We start from the raw sequence: 21368 nt of genomic DNA, 5'->3' as shown, positions 1-21368 counted from the left end.
CATTGATACAGTACATCGTATTAAAAAGAGCAAGATTTGGCGTAAAGTTTTATGAGCATTGTGAATCTAAAATGTGATACATTTGGAATTCGGTTCTGTACACCGAGAAAGGGACAATGTTTGATCCGAAATACAATCAGTACAGTGTTGCTATGTCATTGGTGCTGACTTTGACAGATGCCCTGCTGGATCAAGGTTACTGTGTAACCATGGACAATTTTTATACTTCACCAGAGCTATTTGACATCTTGCTGCAAAGAAAGACTGTCACATATGGAACAGTGCGTCCCAAGTGTCGTAGCATGCCTGAAGACTTTGGCTGAACTAAATTACAGTGAGTTGCGCTAGTAGCTTGACAAAAGGGTAAAGTGCTTGTGCTCAAATAGAGAGAAATGAAAGACATTGGTCTTCATAGCACGGTACATAATGCAGCTACAGTGCCAGCACAGGCAAAAATACAACAAGCAGGTTACGAAGCCTTGTGCTGTGGTCAACTACAATAGCACGATAGGTGGCATAGATCGTACAGATCAAGAATTGACTTTCCTGGTATGTTGAGGCAACAAAAGAAACATTACAAAATGATATTCAAAGTCACTGTCTCCAGTGGCCACTTCCTTCTCCTTGCAGCAGTGCACAAACTTGTCAATATGGCTAGGTGGTGGTCTTTCCCGCTTCGGTCTTGCAGTGGGTGTTGAGGGCCCATCAGCAAGGCTTGGGAGTGCTGTGTTGTCAGATGGTGCATCTGGGATATTACGTGAGGTGTTCTTCTTTGGTGCAGCAGATGTGTTCAACACTGGTCAGCTCTAGGCAAACAGGCGAACCTCCTGGTGTGGTGATGCAGATGTACTGGTCTCTTTGCTATTTTTATTTACTGAAGTGGCACTGCAAACTTTGTCCAGGCTTGGATCTCAGCTTTGATGCACTCCTTTCACCGCCACTTCACTACGCCTCTTATGATCTGGTGGAATTGTGCATTTGGAATGTATTCGTCTTTTACAAACAAAAAGCTGGAGAAACTGTATCTTATGCAAACTTTACATGCCAGCTTGTAGAACAAGTCATTCCTGTACATCCATAGTCCACACTACCACTAAAGAGAGACTCGGTCAACCCAGCACATTGTGGATCAATCCAGAGCGTCTTATTAGTGGAAATTTTATTAATTATATACCTCCAACAGAAAACAAAACAGAATCCAATTTATGCCTGTGCAGTGTGCTGTTCAAAAACCGATAATGATCACGTCCTAGTGAGCTGAATGACTTCCGGCCTGTTGCTCTGACGTCACATCTAATGAAGACCATGGAGCGGCTGCTGCTTCACCACCTGAGGCCACAGGTCCGCCACGCCCTCGACCCTCTGCAGTTCGCATACCAGGAGAAGGTGGGAGCGGAGGATGCCATCATCTGTATGCTTCATCGTTCCCTCTCCCACCTGGTCAGAGGCAGTGGTGCTGTAAGAATTATGTTTTTGGACTTCTCTAGCGCCTTCAACGCCATACAACCTCTGCTCCTTAGGGATAAGCTGACTGAGATGGGAGTAGATTCACACCTTGTGGCATGGATTGTGGACTATCTTACAGACAGACCTCAATATGTGCGTCTTGGGAACTGCAGGTCTGACATTGTGTGCAGCAATACAGGGCGCCTCAGGGGACTGTACTTTCTCCGGTCCTGTTTAATCTATATACATCAGACTTCCAATATGACTCGGAGTCCTGCCATGTGCAAAAGTTAGCTGATGACACTGCTATTGTGGGCTGCATCAGGAGTGGGCAGGAGGAGGAGTACAGAAAGTTAATCAAAGACTTTGTTAAATGGTGCGACTCAAACCACTTACACCTTAACACCAGCAAGACCAAGGAGCTGGTGGTGGATTTTAGGAGGCCTAGGCCCCTCATGGACCCTGTGATCATCAGAGGTGACTGTGTGCAGAGGGTGCAGACCTTTAAATATCTGGGAGTGCAGCTGGATGACAAATTTGACTGGACTGCCAATACTGATGCTCTATGTAAGAAAGGTCAAAGCAGACTATACTTTCTGAGAAGGTTGGCATCCTTCAACATCTGCAGTAAGATGCTGCAGATGTTCTACCAGACGGTTGTGGCGAGTGCCCTCTTCTACACGGTGGTGTGCTGGGGTGGCAGCATAAAGATGAAAGACGCCTCACGCCTGGAGAAACTTGTTAAGAAGGCAGGCTCCATTGTAGGATTAAAGTTGGACAGTTTAACATCTGTGGCAGAGCAACGGGCACTAAGCAAACTCCTGTCAATCATGAATAATCCACTGCATCCACTTAACAGTGTCATCTCCAGGCAAAGGAGTAGATTCAGTGACAGACTTTTGTCACTGTCCTGCTCCACTGACAGACTGAGGAGATCGTTCCTCCCCCACACTATGTGACTCTTCAATTCCACCCGGGGGAGTAAATGACGAACATTAATTTTATTTTAATTTTTTTCATTTTTATTACTATTTAATTTAACATTGTTTCTTTGTATCAGTATACTGCTGCTGGATTATGTGAATTTCCCCTTGGGATTAATAAAGTATCTATCTATCTATCTATCTATCTATCTATCTATCTATCTATCTATCTATCTATCTATCTATCTATCTATCTATCTATCTATCTATCTATCTATCTATCTATCTATCTATCTATCTATCTATCTATCTTAGATTTACCTCACAAAGGACTCATTTTGAGAATAGATCCTGTTTTGGCATCATTAATAGTACTATTATTACTGTTATTCTTATTTTTATTATTTTTCATTTCATACTATTATTTTTTGTTCATCATTACTATTACTCGGAGAGTCGCAGTCAGGGCATCTGATGGAACGATCCTTACGGATGACACTGCAGTTGTGACCCTGCTGGGCTGGCTACTTTGAGCAGTTGTTCAAAAGTGATCCTCCGGCTAGAACGTTGGATATCGCTGGATCCACAGTTCTTGAGGCTAATCCTCCAATTAGTTGTGAACCACCCGATCTCACTGAGATTTCACAGGTGGTGAACCAGCTGGGGGGAGGAAGGGCTGCAGGGATCTATGGTATCCGGGTTGAACTTCTCCAGGCTGGTGGTAAGGCTGTCCTCCTGGCATTGCAAGCAATCTGTGCTTCCATTTGGGAGACTGGCTTCATCCCAACTGACTGAAAAATGGGACTTGTCGTCCCTATCTGGAAAGGGAAGGGTGATCACCTGGATTGCAGCAACTACAGGGGGATAACACTGCTCTCGGTGCCGGGTAAGGTCCTTGCTAGGGTCGTCCTCAATAGGATCCGTGATCACTTGCTCACCTACCTAGTTTCTTTACAGCCTTTGTCGATTTTCGCAAAGTATTCAACTCAGTTGATTGAGCTGCCCTGTGAGACATCCTGAGGGTTCGCTGGATCCCCTCGAGGTTGCTGAATATCATGGCTGGCCTGTACACTGGTACTGTGAGTGCTGTGCAGATTGGAGGCAGGACCTCTGCGTTTTTCCCAGTTGATTCTGTGGTTCGGGGTGTGTTCTTGCTCCTACTCTGTTTCAATGCTTGTACGGACTGGATGTTGGGCAAGTTCGTGGGGTCCAGCAGCTGGGGGGCATCTGTTGGTGAAGAAAGATTCACGGATCTTGACTTTGCTGACGATGCTGTGATCTTCGCGTAGTCAATGGAGGCTCTGATCAGGGCGCTCGAGAGACTGAGTGAGGAGTCTGAGTGTCTGGGCTTGCGAGTGTTCTGGATAAAAACCAAGATCCAGGCCTTTAATGACCTCTTGGGCACAGCCATCAGCAATGTGTCTATTTGCAGAGAGAGTGTTGATCTTGTTGAGAGGTTTACTTACCTTGGCAATGACATTCATGTCTCTGGTGACTCTTCCTGTAAAGTCAGTAGACAGATTGGGAGAGCATGAGGGGTCATGAGGTTGCTAGAAAGGGGTGTGTGGCGCTCCCGATATCTGTGCAAAAGTACGAAGGTCCAAGTCTTTAGAGTCCTGGTGCTTCCTGTCTTGCTACATGGATGCTATCCAGTGACCTGAGATGAAGACTGGACTCCTTTGGTACTGTGTCTCCGTCTCTCTGGAAAATCCTTGGGTACCGTTGATTTGACTTTGTGTCGAATGAGCGGTTGCTCATGGAGTCCCAAATGAGGCACATTGCGTGCATTGTGAGGGAGCGTCACTTATGGCACTACGGCCATGTGGTGCATTTCTCCGAGGGTGATCCGGCTCATAAGATCCTCATTGTTGGGGACCTAAGTGGCTGGACCAGGCCAAGGGGTCGCCCACGTAACACCTGGCTGCGGCAGATGGAGGGTCATTTCCAGAGGGTAGGGTAGGACTGGACCGCGTGTCTGCCTAGGGGTTTGCCAACCAGGATCCCGAGTTGTTTCTCCGTGTAGTGGGTGTGGCAATGTACTGTACCAGTGCATGCCCCCCAACTTGACTTGACTTGACTACTATTATTATGTGTCATTTTATACCTTTGAGATTTAATAGAAATGTTATTTTTCATGCCAAAAAAATGTAATGCTTTTTACATTTTCTTTGTAGTAATAAAATGCAACACTAAGGAGGTTAATCCTCTTTCATGCAATGACAGGGACAATAGATATCAAAACAAAATGCACTTAAATCTCAAATCTTAAGCTTTCTCATATTATTAACTAGCAAAATACCCGCGCTTCGCAGCGGAGAAGTAGTGTGTTGAAGAAGCAATGAAAAAGAAAAGGAAACATTTTGAAAATAACGTAACATGATTGTCAATGTAATTGTTTTGTCACTGTTGTGAGTGATGAGTGTTGCTGTCATATATATATATATATATATATATATATATATATATATATATATATATACATATATATATATATATATATATATATACATATATATATACATATATATATCTACATATATACACATACATATACATACACACACACATATATATATACATATATATACATATACATACATATCTACATATATACACACACAGCTATTTCAGATCAGTGCAATACGCTGCTTGTTAAAACGGATAACTCCCGCTCTTACGCAAGTCTGCGTGGATATTATGAACTATCGTATTTGTTCAAGTTCTATTTAAATTTTAAATAGAAGGAATTTTTATTTAGTCGACAGAAATATCTTTGGTAGGAATGGTAAAACAGACAGGAATATTATTCGTGAATAAATCAACTCAAACCTTAAATAACTTAAAAGAACAAACATTCAAATTTCTTTACTCTTATGTAAATTTATATAAAAATAAACTTAGATTTTAAATATCCCAAAAGATTTTGCTCTCCATAAAAATATATCCTTTCAAAATTATACAAATTCAAATATGAACATGCTGCATAACAAAACCTGGAAATATAAATAAAATGTGTTCCTTTCAGCAATAACAAATCAAATCATTAAGTTGTCTTTGCTCATATGTCATTTTAGAGCTGGACGCCTGGCATCTATTTTTGGCAACAGGTTCGTTTATGTTTGGTGTGAGGTTCTGTGTTGTGGAGATTCTCAGGATGGATTGCAGGTGCTCATCAGTGAGGCGACTCCTGTGTGCTGTTTTGTTAGTCTTTATCACTGAGAAGAGCTTCTCACACAGATATGTGCTACCAAACATGCACAAGGTTCGAGCCGCATGTAGACGGACTTTTTGTTCTTCAAAGTCACCAAAGCGCCGTGCAAACTCAGTGCGCCGGTTTATCAGCAAAGTGCGATTTGGGAACACCGTAGTGACGACTTGGTTTAACATTACTTGGCAACAGGGAAAGTTGCACTGGTGCATTTGTGTCTCCCATAAAAGCAACTTCACTTGAAATCACTTTGTGATTGTGCACGGTAAAACGTCCGCTGAAGTGTCAGATTCTTATTTAATTCTTCTGCTTTCTGTATCTTCTGCATTGCATTCAGGTCTTTCAGCCTCACTGATGAGCACCTGCAATCCATCCTGAGAATCTCCACAACACAGAACTCCCTGATGTTTTGTCTCATAGTGCCGTCTTAGATTAAATTCTGTAATTACAGCCACATTAGCTCCACAAATGAGACACACGGGTTCAGTAAACATATACTCAGCCTCCCATCGGTTTTTAAAGGCTCTATTTTCAGAATCAACTTTTCTCTTCAGCATCGTGTGAGCTAGCTTCGCAATAACTTGCAGCATCATAAGCTAGACTTGATTAACGCGTAAGTGTTGGCAAGGCAGCTGAAGCGCTGCATTATGGGATCTGTAGTTTATTGTGTTACCAGCGCTTCATATACCCGGCCATTAATAACAATAATACAGTATATAAAATGATCTCGGGCTGGATATAATTACACGCCGGGCGGATGTGGCCCGCGCCCTTGAGTTTGACACATATGGACTAAATAGAACTTGAAAAGATATATTTTTCAAATGTGATCGCAATTCAGATAGAGTTGACGCGACTACAGCCTGCATGCCTCAATAAGTCATCCTCCCTCGCTCTTACTTTTTACCGCTCATCTAATGAATACACTGAGTATGGCTTTACCAAAACAATCATTGATGGCGAATAAAGTATCCATTATTCGAGTATGTAGATCGGGATATATATATATACATATATATATACCCCCGATGCAGCGAGAAGTAGTGTGTTAAAAAGCTAGAAAAGAAAAGGGAACATTTTAAAAATAACGTAACATGACTGTCAATATACAGTATTTGTTTTGTGAGTGTTACTGAGTGTTGCTGTCATCAATGATTTGATTATCATTATTTCTTTCAATCAGGTTTGTATTTGTAGGATGTGTTGTGTTCAAGTTACATTCCGTGTTTGTCAATCGCTGTAAAGATGACAGGTTTCATTCATCGATTCGTTTCTTACTGCATCAATAAACAGCTCGTCTTCTTCTTTATCTGAGACCTGACACACTGCATGCACGGGTTTTTTACACTGTCTTCCTTTAGCGGACATTGACTTTTTCCACCGTGTGCTTTGTTTCCACAGTAGCTGCATTTATGAATATGCTTGTATGTATCAGACGCTTCATATTTTTGCTGCCTTTTCAATTGTGTAATTCGGTTTTGTTCAGCTCTTTGGAACTGTTGCTTTTATCTGTGCACTGCGCCAGTTCACGTGAGCCGCTCGGTGTACATGCATCGAAGTTCCCAGTTGTGCTGGTGCCATCTCGTGCTATGTCCATGGCTGTATTTAATGTTACCTTAGTCCTGGCACTTAAAACTTTCTCTCGCAGTTTCGCTGAGTTTGTGCCAAACACCACGCTGACCATCTCATCTTCCTCTGCATAAGCACAGTCCTTAACCCGTGAATATTTAGTGGGAGTTTGCTATTGGATTGCCGCTGACGGACGGCCTTATATGGGCAGGCACTAAATTACAAACGCCAGCGGCAGCCTGTCTATGAACTTAATTTAAAGTGTAGGTTTACATCGTGCTTTGTTTCCGAAGTAGCAGAACTCATCAATATGGTTGGTATATGTCACTCGCTCGCTTCTTATTGTTTCGCTGCCTTCTCAATTATATAATGCATGTTTTCTTCAGCGCTTTTTGGAGGTCTTCCTGGTTTTCTATGTACTGCGTGATTACGTGGGAGGCGTGATGATGTCACACGAAACTCCGCCCCCACGGCGTTCAAGCTCATCTCCATTACAGTAAATGGAGAAAACAGCTTCCAGTTATGACCGTTACGCGTAGAATTTTGAAATGAAACCTGCCCAACTTTTGTAAGGAAGCTGTAAGGAATGAACCTGCCAAATTTCAGCCTTCCACCCACACGGGAAGTTGGAGAATTAGTGATGAGTGAGTGAGTGAGTGAGTGAGTGAGGGCTTTGCCTTTTATTAGTATAGATATTTTTAAGCATTAATGGGTTTGTCATTTTGTGCGTGGGTGAACAGTCTATCAGTAAATATTGAGAGATGAAATTGTCAGTGAATTTTTGACTTTTAGAACCTACTTAGTCCAGTTCTCTATTTTGATATTTTTTTCATAAAAAAATAAACAAATTGATTGATGGTTTTTATGCTCTGAACCCAGGAACCTGGCTGATGTTGACAAAGATGGAAAGTTAAAGGCTGAGGAGTTTGTGTTAGCTATGCATCTGGTTGACATGGCTAAAAGTGGACAACCTCTTCCACTCTCCCTGCCTCCAGATCTTGTTCCTCCATCTTACAGGTATCTAATGAATTATTGGATTTACTATAACTCTGTTTTGGCTTGTATGGAACAGGGATGTTTGGGTGGGAAACAATATTTGCATTATGCATGTACAATATTTCCTGGCCACACCAGGACATTAATGTTGTGATTTTTAAGAAATTTCTGTGTAACCTTGGCTTTGTGCTTTGGATCTTTTTGTCTTTCTGAAAAAAAAATCTTCTCCCAAGATAGAATCACCATAACTTACAGGCTTTCCTTTAATTTTACTAAATTCATTGTATACTCTCAAATTGTAGAAGAGAGAATCTCCACAGTATCATACAGCATAATACTGCCACAACCATGCTTCATGATGGGAGTAGTATGTTTTTGATAATGTGCTGTGTTCAAACATGTTGTTTAGTCTGATTGACAGAAGGCTCACTTTTGGTCTTGTGAGACCATAACACCACCTTTCGACTGTTTTCCCGTTAATGACACTCCCCCATCAAGATGCCATTGGTGAAGCACCTGGGCAACAATTGTTGCAGGCACAATCTCTCCATTTTGAGTCACTGTGACTTGTAAATCCTTCAGACTGATGATAGGTCTCTTGGTGCTCTTCCTCAGTAGTCTTGTTATTATACAATCACTCAGTTTTTTTGGGTGGTCTGCTTTAGATGGATTTACACATATGCCATACTGTTTCCATTTCTTAATGATTGATTTAGCTGTACTCCAAGGGATATTTAGTGACTTGCATTTTTTCCATATCCATTCCCTGACTTGTGTTTAACAATTAGTTTTTCACATATTTGCTTCTAGGGTTCTTTTATTGTTGTTATTGTGTAGGTTAGTCAGTATACTGACTTACCACAAGCTGTACTTTCCAAATATGGGTGCATTATGCTAGTTTTTCAATTAAATGTTAACTGAAAAAATTTAAATATTATGTGTCATCTGTTTTCAGCTTGACCTTAAAGAGCCTTTTCTATTGATTAGTGTCTAAAAGACAAATTAAATACACTATGATTCAATGTTGTATAACAATAAAATGTGAAAATTTTAAAGGGGATGCATACTTTATAAAGGCATTATGTGTATGTAGTATTCAGAAAGTCCTGAGGCTTTCAAGGAAGAAAAAAATCTGAGAACAGACTTTTTTCAACCACCCGAAAGCTTATTTATGCACAATATTTGAACATGGTTACCGTAAATATGATGCATTTTTTTAAGTGCTTAATCCACTGGTCAAAACATGATAAATAATCATCCTCAGTCAACCTTTCTCCAACTGCCCATTCACAGCTTCAATTAATTTATTGCAAGTTTTGAAACTTTCCCATGCAGAGGTTCTTAGATTTTTGAAAACAACCAAAAATCACAGGGTACCAAGTCAGAGGATGAACAGCTCGACACCAGACTGCTGAATGGTGGTCATTTTCAGTTTGGCAGTGTGAACTGGTGTGTTGTCCTGGTGGAGGAAAGATCCAAAAAGGAGAAACTGTGGGGAACCTCTCTTCATTCTGCAGAAAGCTTTGGCTCCTTCCTCCAGTATAACTAACCGATGAAATATGTAAGATTCAAAAAAATGCTGAACATTGTTTTGCAGGCAGACTTACTGCATTTGGCCTGGACTGGGATCTTGAAGACCACACTTTTGACTGATTTTTGGCTTCAGACCTGAAGAAGCAAAACTAGGCTTCATCTCCAGTTACTAAAAAAAAATCAAATTTTTGAAAGTTTGCAAGAAAGACTCAACATACATTGACTTGACGTTGCTACAATTTTTCCATCAGCAGACGGGGCACCAAGCAGGCAGAAAGCTTGGAAAAAATTCAGCTCCATATCTTCCTGTGGAATTGAAAAAAAAGCCAATTTTTAAATTATTTAATAATGGTACTCACCAGGAACACCGAAATGAAAGATAGGAACGCTTGAAGAAGTCTTATGCACTTCTGCACTTCCAGAATTCCCCTTGTACAGTATATGTATGTGCTTGTGTGTGCAACAGAACCACTTGGGGGGATGTCTGCTTGTATTAGAGAACCAAGCACTTATAAAGACATTTATTATTGTGCCATTTGAAACTTGTGTGTTAAGGCAGTTGACATTAAGCTGATCCTACATCTTTCTGACAAACGATTAAAAGAAAGCGTGTTCTTTTTCTGACTAAATCATCCCTAGAAAGTGAAGCGCTGGTGTCTCTGCCGGATGAGTCCTTACATACAGTGGTGTGAAAAACTATTTGCCCCCTTCCTGATTTCTTATTCTTTTGCATGTTTGTCACACAAAATGTTTCTGATCATCAAACACATTTAACCATTAGTCAAATATAACACAAGTAAACACAAAATGCAGTTTTTAAATGATGGTTTTTATTATTTAGGGAGAAAAAAAATCCAAACCATCCAAACTGTGTGAAAAAGTAATTGCCCCCTTGTTAAAAAATAACCTAACTGTGGTGTATCACACCTGAGTTCAATTTCCGTAGCCACCCCCAAGCCTGATTACTGCCACACCTGTTTAAATCAAGAAATCACTTAAATAGGAGCTGCCTGACACAGAGAAGTAGACCAAAAGCTAGATATCATGCCAAGATCCAAAGAAATTCAGGAACAAATGAGAACAGAAGTAATTGAGATCTATCAGTCTGGTAAAGGTTATAAAGCCATTTCTAAAGCTTTGGGACTCCAGCGAACCACAGTGAGAGCCATTATCCACAAATGGCAAAAACATGGAACAGTGGTGAACCTTCCCAGGAGTGGCCGGCCGACCAAAATTACCCCAAGAGCGCAGAGACGACTCATCCGAGAGGTCACAAAAGACCCCAGGACAACGTCTAAAGAACTGCAGGCCTCACTTGCCTCAGTTAAGGTCAGTGTTCACGACTCCACCATAAGAAAGAGACTGGGCAAAAACGGCCTGCATGGCAGACTTCCAAGACGCAAACCACTGTTAAGCAAAAAGAACATTAGGGCTCGTCTCAATTTTGCTAAGAAACATCTCAATGATTGCCAAGACTTTTGGGAAAATACCTTGTGGACTGATGAGACAAAAGTTGAGCTTTTTGGAAGGCAAATGTCCCGTTACATCTGGCGTAAAAGGAACACAGCATTTCAGAAAAAGAACATCATACCAACAGTAAAATATGGTGGTGGTAGTGTGATGGTCTGGGGTTGTTTTGCTGCTTCAGCACCTGGAAGGCTTGCTGTGATAGATGGAACCATGAATTCTACTGTCTACCAAAAAATCCTGAAGGAGAATGTCCGGCCATCTGTTCGTCAACTCAAGCTGAAGCGATCTTGGGTGCTGCAACAGGACAATGACACAAAACACACCAGCAAATCCACCTCTGAATGGCTGAAGAAAAACAAAATGAAGACTTTGCAGTGGTCTAGTCAAAGTCCTGACCTGAATCCAATTGAGATGCTATGGCATGACCAAAAAAGGTGGTTCATGCTAGAAAACCCTCAAATAAAGCTGAATTACAACAATTCTGCAAAGATGAGTGGGCCAAAATTCCTCCAGAGCGCTGTAAAAGACTCATTGCAAGTTATCGCAAACACTTGATTGCAGTTAATGCTGCTAAGGGTGGCCCAACCAGTTATTAGGTTCAGGGGGCAATTACTTTTTCACACAGGGCCATGTAGGTTTGGATTTTTTTTCTCCCTAAATAATAAAATCCAGCATTTAAAAACTGCATTTTGTGTTTACTTGTGCTATATTTGACTAATGGTTAAATGTGTTTGATGATCAGAAACATTTTGTGTGACAAACATGCAAAAGAATAAGAAATCAGGAAGGGGGCAAATAGGTTTTCACACCACTGTACATATGTAGTGTGTGTGTGTAAATATATGTACAGTGTAAGTGTATCTGTTTGATATTTGATACACAAGATATTTGACAGTTTTGGTAGCAGGTTGACAAAATGCCTCCAAATTTGCTTTTCATTTCCTGAAGTGCTTAGGGTTGATGTTTGTCTTTCTTGCTGATGCTATCAGTATAGGCTGTGGCTTTACATGACCCTGTGCTGTAAGATGGTCAATAAAACAAATAAATGATGATGTTTGACTAGTGACTGCTGTCCATTTTTTAAAAAGAAAATAATTTTTTTGGCCCCTTGTTATTTATAAACCTTTCATTTAATCTGGCCACATTTACCACCATAGGAATTTAATAAAAAAAATGATATATTGATACTAGAAGTGACAGTGTGGTAATGTCATATAAATATTGTAGACTACCTTTGGGCCTTCTCAGGAAAGTGCATTTACTGTAATCAATTCAGGTATTGATAGATAGATACTTTATTAATCCCAAGGGGAAATTCAGAATCCGAAGAGGAAATTCACACATTGAAATGAAGGCATGGCAGAAAACAGATTTTTTTTTTTTACCACGTTTTAACTTAATTTGAACTTAATTCAACAAGAAGACAAATCCAGTGTTGTTGCAGAAATCTGTATTTTGTCAAAACTTTACTTGCTGAGTACCTATACACACTACAGCCACCATTTACATAGTTTTCATATTAATAAAATTTGAGCTGTTGGACAGAAGGTGTTCAAGTATAAGGAAATGTCATGCTGTTTGAAGAAGTTCTGCATTGTTTTGTTAATTTTACTCACTAAGTACTTTGCACAGGTGGGCCAAAATATAGGGAGGTATTGTATATTGTCTCTGATTAACACTGATTAAACCTTTTTCAGTTATAGTAAGAGACATCCATCCCAATCTTAAACAAATCAAAAAAGATCTCAACTAAACCAAAGACAAGGTTCAGCTTGAATTAGGTGATCTGAACAGATATTAAATGGGCACCATATTTAACAGCAACTAAACCCTACATACCATATTTTTAATAGTTAGCCTTTTTCCTGGGAGTATTTGTATGGCATTGGTGCAGATTTGTTGCATTTATTCTATGTTCTGCTTTCTGTAGATTTGGAAAATGGGGTGATACAATCAATGGAACAGTGTCCCCATATCAGGGAGTGACCGAGAATACCATAGAGCCATCACAAAAAAAAAATGCAGGTATTGTATTTTCTTTCATGTCATACATTGTGTCTGAATATTTGTTTACATTTTTGTGTTCCTCACACAATTACATATTTGGCCCTTATTTCCAAATATTTTTCTACTGATTATACAGTTATAGGGAACTACTTAACATATTCACCAGTTCAGATAAGAGTGTTGGAGAATAACTTTATACCAAGATAAAATCATATTGACTCTGTATGAATGGTGTTTTTGATGTCTGTTAATTTCTAGTAACTTAAATGTTTTGTCTCTCTGCCAGCACAAGTTTGTTGGTGTTCCAGTCTAGAACGTGTCTTTTTGTATATGATCACATTTTTATTAACAATCAAATATCAAGTACAACATTAGATCTGTGAAAACACCATTATATTTTGGGAGAATTAAAACTCCCAAAAACATGATCACCCATCCATCAGTAACTATCCCCACCCCACAAAGCACTTTAATGAAATAACATTATTAATGGGTAAACAACCAGAGACTGCCTGGGCTTCCCTGAAAGAGTTAAGGGAAACATACTTAGGCCCTTTAAGAGAGAAGGAAATGAGAAGTAAAAGAAAAAGTCAAATGCTGAGAGCTAGATCAACCTTAGGGACACTGGAAATCTTACTCTGGATTAGCTTCACTGATTCTTTTTTCCTTTTGATACTCGGGCCAGATGCTCAACTGATCTGTGGTGCAGAAAGTTACAGGTAAAATTAAGTTATGAAAAGAAATAACAAGGAGAATCAGGGACTTCCAATGAGAAGCTAATGCAGTTTTTTACAGTGATTGTACCTTAACAGAGGAACCTCTGCTGAAAAACTGTGAAAGAGAGAGAAGAGAGGTCTAAGGAAAAAGAATATTTGGAGTGTTAGAAGTATAGTACCATCTGTCTGTCACAGCCAAGTTTTTTGTGGGCATCCCCTTGGCCTGGTCCAGCCACTTGGGTCCTCATCAATGAGGATTCTTTTGAGCTGGATCACCCACGGGGAATTGTGCCACATGTCTGCAGTACTGTAACTGATGCTCCTTCAAGATGCAGGTAATGTGCCTCATTCAGGACACCGTGAGCAACTGCTCATTCAACACATATTCAGACCAGTGGTACGCAAGGATTCTCCAAAGAGACACGGTACCGAAGGAGTCCAGTCTTCATCTCAGGTCACTGGAAAGCGTCCATGTCTCACAACCATATAGCAAGACAAGGAAGCACCAGGTCTCTAAAGACTTGATCCTTTGTCCTTTTGCAAAGATATCATGAGCGCCAAACACCCCTTTCCAGTGACTTCATGAACCTCCATGCTCTCTCAATCCATCTACTGACTTCTTAGGAGGAGTCACCAGATACAAGGTTGACACTGTCCACAGACAGACACACTGCTGTTGGCTCTGCCCAAGAGGTCATTAAAGGCCTGGATCTTGGCTTTTATCCAGTATACTCGCAAGCCCAGACACTCGCATTCCTTCCTCAGTCTCTCAAGAGCACAAATCAGAGCTTCCATTGACTCCGTGAAGATCACAGCATCATCAGCAGAGTCAAGGTCAGTGATCTTTCTTCACCAACAAATGCCCCACAGACCCCACAACCTTCCCCAACACCCAGTCCATGCAAGCACTGAACATAGTAGGAGCAAGAGCACACCCCTGACGAACCCCAGAATCAACAGGGAAAAACGCAGAGGTTTTGTCTCCACTCTGCACAGCACTCACAGTAGTGTACAGGCCGAAGATCAGAAAATAGCTTGTAGTCAAGAAATTCTTCATAATTACAAGGGGTACATTAGAGATTACATCTGACTTAGTACAGATAAAGGGAATATAGAAATATATATATATATATGAATATAGATTCATAAAGGAGTTATATACCTTGATTTTCCTTGCAAGCAATCTGCTTGGTCTGAAAATGAGCTTGAGTGCAATGAATTTGGAATTCAATTTTTTCAGATAGTGAATCCTTAAACTCATTTGTATTATTAGCAATGATTAGTTCATACTCTTCATTGATCAGAGATGGGTAAGCCTTTTCTAAGGATGTAAGTTTGGAATTCTGAGTAGTTTAGTATGAGCAAGATGCAATGAAATGGAAACTGAGAAATTACAAATTAAACCTTTGGTAGCTTCCTAAATAGTACCAGCATTGTCCATAGTACCCACATTTAATTTAAAAAAATTCAACAAGTTTAAATGCATAAAGATGTATTACTAAAAAATGACATATAAAATTTCTACCAAGATGAGTATGTGCAGCTACAGTAAACAGAATTAAATAAGGCAGAACTTGACAAGGATTATTCGAGTATCAAGGAGGCAAGAGACTGAAAAAGAATATAGTCAATATGTAACTGTACATTAAGCCAAGGCAAAATATAAGACTATTTTTGGCTGAGGGATGCAGCAGCCTGAAAGAATCTAATAAACTAAGATGCCAGTTTACATAAAGAGGGATTAGAAGGAGATGCGAGTACAGTAATAGTGGATGGAGACTTATCTTGGACCGGATTCATCACAACATTAGCAACAGTGCTAAGCATTAGCTCACAATCAGAATATTTGAGCAGGAAACAGGTTCAATTAGGAAAAAACTGAGTGATGAAATTGGATGTGTCAATATACAGAGATAAATGAGATCACATGTCAGTGCAGACTTAACATGAGCAAGTGAAATGAGATTGATCAAGATTATCTAAAACAAACCATTGTAAATGTCTAGCTAAAAGTCTTGCCATCAGTTTTGCATCTGAATTTATCAATGAGAAAGGTTTAAAAAAAAAAAAAAGTAGAACAACCTATGGGATCTTTGACATGCTGCGATCATAGCAGAGTTTGTTGCAAGGTTCAGGTTGGATGAAGAAATAGTCAAGTTCATTATTCGCAGATATGATACGTGCCATGTCCAGAGAATACACTAGCTCTGTGTGCTTTCTTAATGTTAATATATTTCTGTGTGCAGTTACATTTGAGGATAAAAGAAAGGAGAATTATGAACGTGGGAATGCTGAACTGGAGAAGCGGAGGCAGGTTCTGCAGGAGCAGCAGCAGCGTGAAGCTGAACGGCGTGCCCAGAAAGCACGTGAGGAGCAAGAACGCAGAGATCGTGAGCAGCGTGAACTGGAAAGAAAAAGGCAGCTGGAACAGGAGCGCCGACTTGAGAAACAACGTGAAATTGAAAGGCAGAGAGAAGAGGATCGTTTGAGGGAGATAGAGCACAGAGAAGTGAGTGTTTCATTATTACCATCTAAATTCTAAGTTCTATTGGAAATTTTTACTAAACCATCGTTGATGGGATATTTACCTTCCAATTTTGTAGGTCAGTTGAACACATATCCTATTTTCATACAGTTAAGTTTTTGAAATTGCACATCAATAGTACACATATGTGGGTTGAATCACCATGTGTAGCAATTTAAATTAAAAATGTTGATTATTTAAAAGCCCTTGAGGAGACATGGTGTAAATTTTTTTTTGGGGAAACTATACCATGCGCACCACTTAGTAGCTTGTGGTACTGTATTTTAAGGTCGAAACTACTGCGTGTGCGATGCATACAATCAGATGAGCACCAAATACAATTGCGTTCAACTGTATATCATTTCCTATGAACAGAACATATTGCTTAGCAGTTTGATGTTACATACACAGTTGCACTCCACAGAAATTGGTATTGACAAATTTGTAAAAGTAGGCTATACATTCAAGCCCAGGTTGTTGGATCTGTGAAGCAGCAGCCACTAAGCACAGCACTACTTTGTAAGGGAAATGACAGTCGTTAGCTAATTACTCACAGCTACTTACTAGCTCAGAGCTGGCTTTTTTTCCCCTACAAGTTACGAAAGCAATACATTTTTCACATATTGATTGCATCTGAAGTTTGCGCACCCCGATGTGAGTATGCTAATTTAATTCTCTGGTGTAAACTTGGCACACTTGCTTATCCACACCAGTGGACTGTGGTACAGTATTTGACATGCACTGTAAAGGATAAAATCTAATTGGACCACTTTGTTACCATTTTCTGACAAAAGGTATGCCCTTATTAAAATGATTTTTGCCTGGCCAAACTTGAATATCTGAATCAGATGCACTGGAAAACCTGGCACACTGTGTCATCCATTGCCCTATGCAAATTGAACTGTGATATTTAAAAGGCACAGCAGAGAGGTAAATAGAATTTTGTCCGTTTTTCTTACCAAGTTTTTGATGAAATGGACTTTTATATTAAATTGCAGATGTTAAGAGGTTTACAGTATTTTGCACAGTGCAAAGGATGGTCCAGTTTGCCAGGTTTTCCAGTGGATTTGACTGATTTCGGAAGATCCATTACACAGGAGAAAAAAATATGTTGCCCAATATGCCTTTCTGAACAGATTTGCTGCTGAGTAATACAAAGGTTAACAAGAGCTATCAATCACCAAATCTTTATATACTCCTCCAAATACTTTCTTTAGTTTTCTTTCCACCTCTTGTCTCACTTTCTCCCACCAGTTAGGCCTTTGGCAACAGCCATTCTGTCATATCTGAGCTTGCTAGTTATTTGATTGGAAATGGGCTTGGAAACTCCATTCTGGAATTACTTCCAGGTTGACTTCCTGCACATCTCTCGGGCTAGGAACACCCTCTGGAACTCCTAGGGCCATCCTTCTATAATTCATAGTTGTGGACCTACAGTAGTTGTCCCTGAAGTTCTGAGCCCCAATTAATATTTAAAGTGCTATGTTGCTCCCCACAGAGGCCTAATATATTACATAAAAGGGCCACAAACAACCTAATGAGCCTTCCTTGCGTCGTCAGTCAAGTTGTCGTTGCATTATTTTTATCTATATACTGTGTGTGTATGTATATATATATATATATATATATATATATGTATATATATATATACACTGTGTGCACAATTATTAGGCAAGTGAGTATTTTGACCATATCATCATTTTTAATGCGTATATTCCAACTCCAAGCTGTATTAACTTGAATGCTTATTGGATTTAAGCACGTCAGGTGATGTGTATTTGTGTAATGAGGGAGGGTGTGGCCTAAGGAGATCAACACCCTATATCAAGGTGTGCAGAATTATTAGGCAGCTAGTTTTCCTCAGGCAAAATGGGCCAAAAAGAGATTTAACTGACTCTGAAAAGTCAAAAATTGTAAAAAGTCTTTCAGAGGGATGCAGCACTTTTGGAATTGCTAAGATATTGGTGTGTGATCACAGAACCATCAAACATTTTGTTGCAAATAGTCAACAGGGTGCAAGAAACGTGTTGAGAACAAAAGACGCAAATTAGCTGCCAAAGATTTGAGAAGAATCAAGCGTGAAGCTACCAGGAACCCATTATCCTCCAGTACTTTCATATTCCAGAGCTGCAACCTACCTGGAGTGCCCAGAAGTACAAGGTGTTCAGTGCTCAAAGACATGGCCAAGGTAAGGAGGGCTGAAACCCAACCACCACTGAACAAGAAACATAAGTTGAAACGTCAAAACTGGGCCAAGAAATATCTGAAGACAGATTTTTTCAAAGGTTTTATGGACCGATGAGATGAGAGTGACTCTTGATGGACCAGATGGATGGACCTGTGGATCAGTAATGGGCACAGAGCTCCACTCCAACGTGGAGGTGGGGTACTGGTATGAGCTGGTATTTTTAAAGATGAGCTAGTTGGACCTTTTGCATTGAAGATGAACTCAAAATCAACTCCCAAACCTACTGCCAGTTTTTGAAGACACTTTCTTCAAACAGTGATACAGGAAAAGACCATGATTTTTATGCAGGCCAATGCTCCATCACTTGCATCGAAGTTCTCCACTGCGTGGCCAGCCAGTAAAGGCCTTAAAGATGAAGGAATAATGACATGGCCCCTTCCTCATCTGACCTAAACCCTATCGAGAACTTGTGGGCACTTCTTAAGCGCTAGATTTACGGGGAGAAAAACAATACACCTCTCTGAAGAGTGTCTGGGAGGCTGTAGTCACTGCTCCACAAAAAGCTGATCGTCAACAGATCAAGAAACTGACAGACTCCATGAATGGAAAGGCTTATGACTGTTATTGGAAAGAAGGGTGGCTATATTGGTCATTGATTGATTGATTTATTTTTTTGAAATGTCAGAGATGTTTATTTGTAAATTTTGAGGTGTTTGTTTATTATTCTCACTATAACAGATGAAAATAAACAAGTGAGATGGGAAAATTTTCATTTTCCTTTAGTTGCATAATAAATCTGCACACTAATAGTTGCCTAATAATTGTGCGCACATATGTATTCCCCTGATGATGTTCACACTCACATTTCCGTTGTGAAACATTCAGGTTTCAGGTTTATTAACATTTTGGATTGACTGATAGCACTGTGTTTGTTCCATATTAAAATTAATCCTCAAAAATACAACTTGCCTAATAATTGTGCACATATATATATATATATATATATATATATATATATATATATATATATATATAAAATCTCCATCCTCTTCCGCTTATCCCAGATCGGGTCACGGGGGCAGCTGTTTGAGCAGAGGTACCCAGACTTCCCTCTTCCTGGCCACTTCTTCTAGCTCTTCCGAGGTAATCCCGAGGCGTTCCCAGGTCATCCGAGAGACATAGTCCCTCCAGTGTGTCTGGGGCCTCCTCCTGGTTAGACATGCCCGGAACACCTCACCAGGGAGGCATCCTGATTAGATGCCCGAGCCACCTCATCCGACTCCTCTCGCAGAGGAGCAGCAGCTCTACTCTGAGCCCCTCCCAGATGACTGAGCTTCTCACCCTATCTTTAAGGGAAAGCCCAGACACCCTGCGATGGAAACTCATTTCAGCCGCTTGTATTCGCAATCTCGTTCTTTCGGTCACTACCCTCAGCTCATGACCATAGGTGAGGGTAGGAACGTAGAGCGACCGGTAAATTGAGAGCTTTGCCTTACGGTTCAGCTGCTTTTTCACCATGACAGATCAATGCAGAGCCCACATCACTGTGGATGCCGCACCGATCCGCCTGTCGATCTCACACTCCATTCTTCCCTCACTCGTGAACAAGACCCTGAGATACTTGAGCTCCTCCACTTGGGGCAGGATCTCGCTCCAAACCCTGAGTGGGCACTCCACTCTTTTCCTACTGAAGACCATGGTCTTAGAGTTGGAGGTGCTGATTCCCATCCCAGGTGCTTCACACTCAGCTGCGATCCGATCCAGAGAGAGCTGAAGATCATGGCCTGATGAAGCAAACAGGACAACATCATCTGCAAAAAGCAGTGACCCAATCCTGAGTCCACCAAAATGGACCCCCTCAACGCCCTGGCTGCGCCTAGAAATTCTGTCCATAAAAGTTATGAACAGAATCGGTGACAAAGGGCAGCCCTGGTGGAGTCCAGCTGTCACTGGAAACGGGTTCAACTTACTGCCGGCAGTGCGGACCAAGCTCTGACACCGATCGTACAGGGACCGAACAGCCCTTTTCAGGGGGTCCCGTACCACCATATTCTCGGAGTACCCCCCACAAGATTCCCCAAGGGACACGGTCGAATGCCTTTTCCAAGTCCACAAAACACATGTAAATTGGTTGGACGAACTCCCATGCACCCTCCAGGACCCAGCTAAGGGTATAGAGCTGGTCCACTGTTCCGTGACCAGGATGAAAACCACACTGTTCCTCCTGAATCCGAGGTTCGACTATCTGATGGACCCTCCTCTCCAGGACCCCCAAATAGACTTTTCCTTTGTAGTTGGAACACACCCTCCGATTCCCCTTCTTAAAGAGGGGGACCACCACCCCAGTCTGCCAATCCAGAGGCACTGTCCCTGATGTCCATGCGATGTTGCAGAGGCGCATCAACCAAGACAGTCCTACAACATCCAGAGCCTTGAGGAACTCCGGGCGTATCTCGTTCACCCCCGGGGCCCTGCCACCAAGGAGTTTTTTGACCTCAGTCCCCAGGCTCTGCTTCCTCATTGGAAGGCATGTTATTGGGATTGAGAAGGTCTTCGAATTACTCCCCCCACCGACCCACAATGTCCTGAGTCGAGGTCAGCAGCGCACCATCCCCACCATATACAGTGTTGACAGTGCACTGCTTCCCCCTCCTGTGATGCAGGATGGTGGACCAGAATCTCCTCGAAGCCATCCGAAAGTCTTTCTCCATGGCCTCCCCAAACTCCTCCCACGCCCGGGTTTTTGACTCCACAACCACCAAAGCTGCATTCCGCTTGGCCAGCCAGT

At 41.1% G+C, this 21368-nt stretch overlaps 1 protein-coding gene across 3 annotated transcripts in view; it reads left to right on the top strand.

The window, feature by feature from the left end:
- LOC120526080 (intersectin-2-like) overlaps window positions 1–21368 on the top strand; it is a 299488-nt gene that overhangs the window by 136497 nt on the left and 141623 nt on the right. For all 3 annotated transcript variants that reach the window (XM_039748966.1, XM_039748968.1, XM_039748967.1), the window contains exons 10-12: window positions 8026–8163; window positions 13076–13170; window positions 16115–16377. In XM_039748966.1, the coding sequence (XP_039604900.1) occupies window positions 8026–8163; window positions 13076–13170; window positions 16115–16377 (496 nt within the window). The remainder of the gene's footprint in view (window positions 1–8025; window positions 8164–13075; window positions 13171–16114; window positions 16378–21368) is intronic.

The sequence above is a fragment of the Polypterus senegalus genome, chromosome 3, assembly GCF_016835505.1.
Source record: "Polypterus senegalus isolate Bchr_013 chromosome 3, ASM1683550v1, whole genome shotgun sequence".
In the NCBI taxonomy this organism is placed as follows: domain Eukaryota; kingdom Metazoa; phylum Chordata; class Cladistia; order Polypteriformes; family Polypteridae; genus Polypterus; species Polypterus senegalus.
Note: the sequence above shows the minus strand (reverse complement) of the source record. Positions and strands in the feature narration are given on the sequence as shown.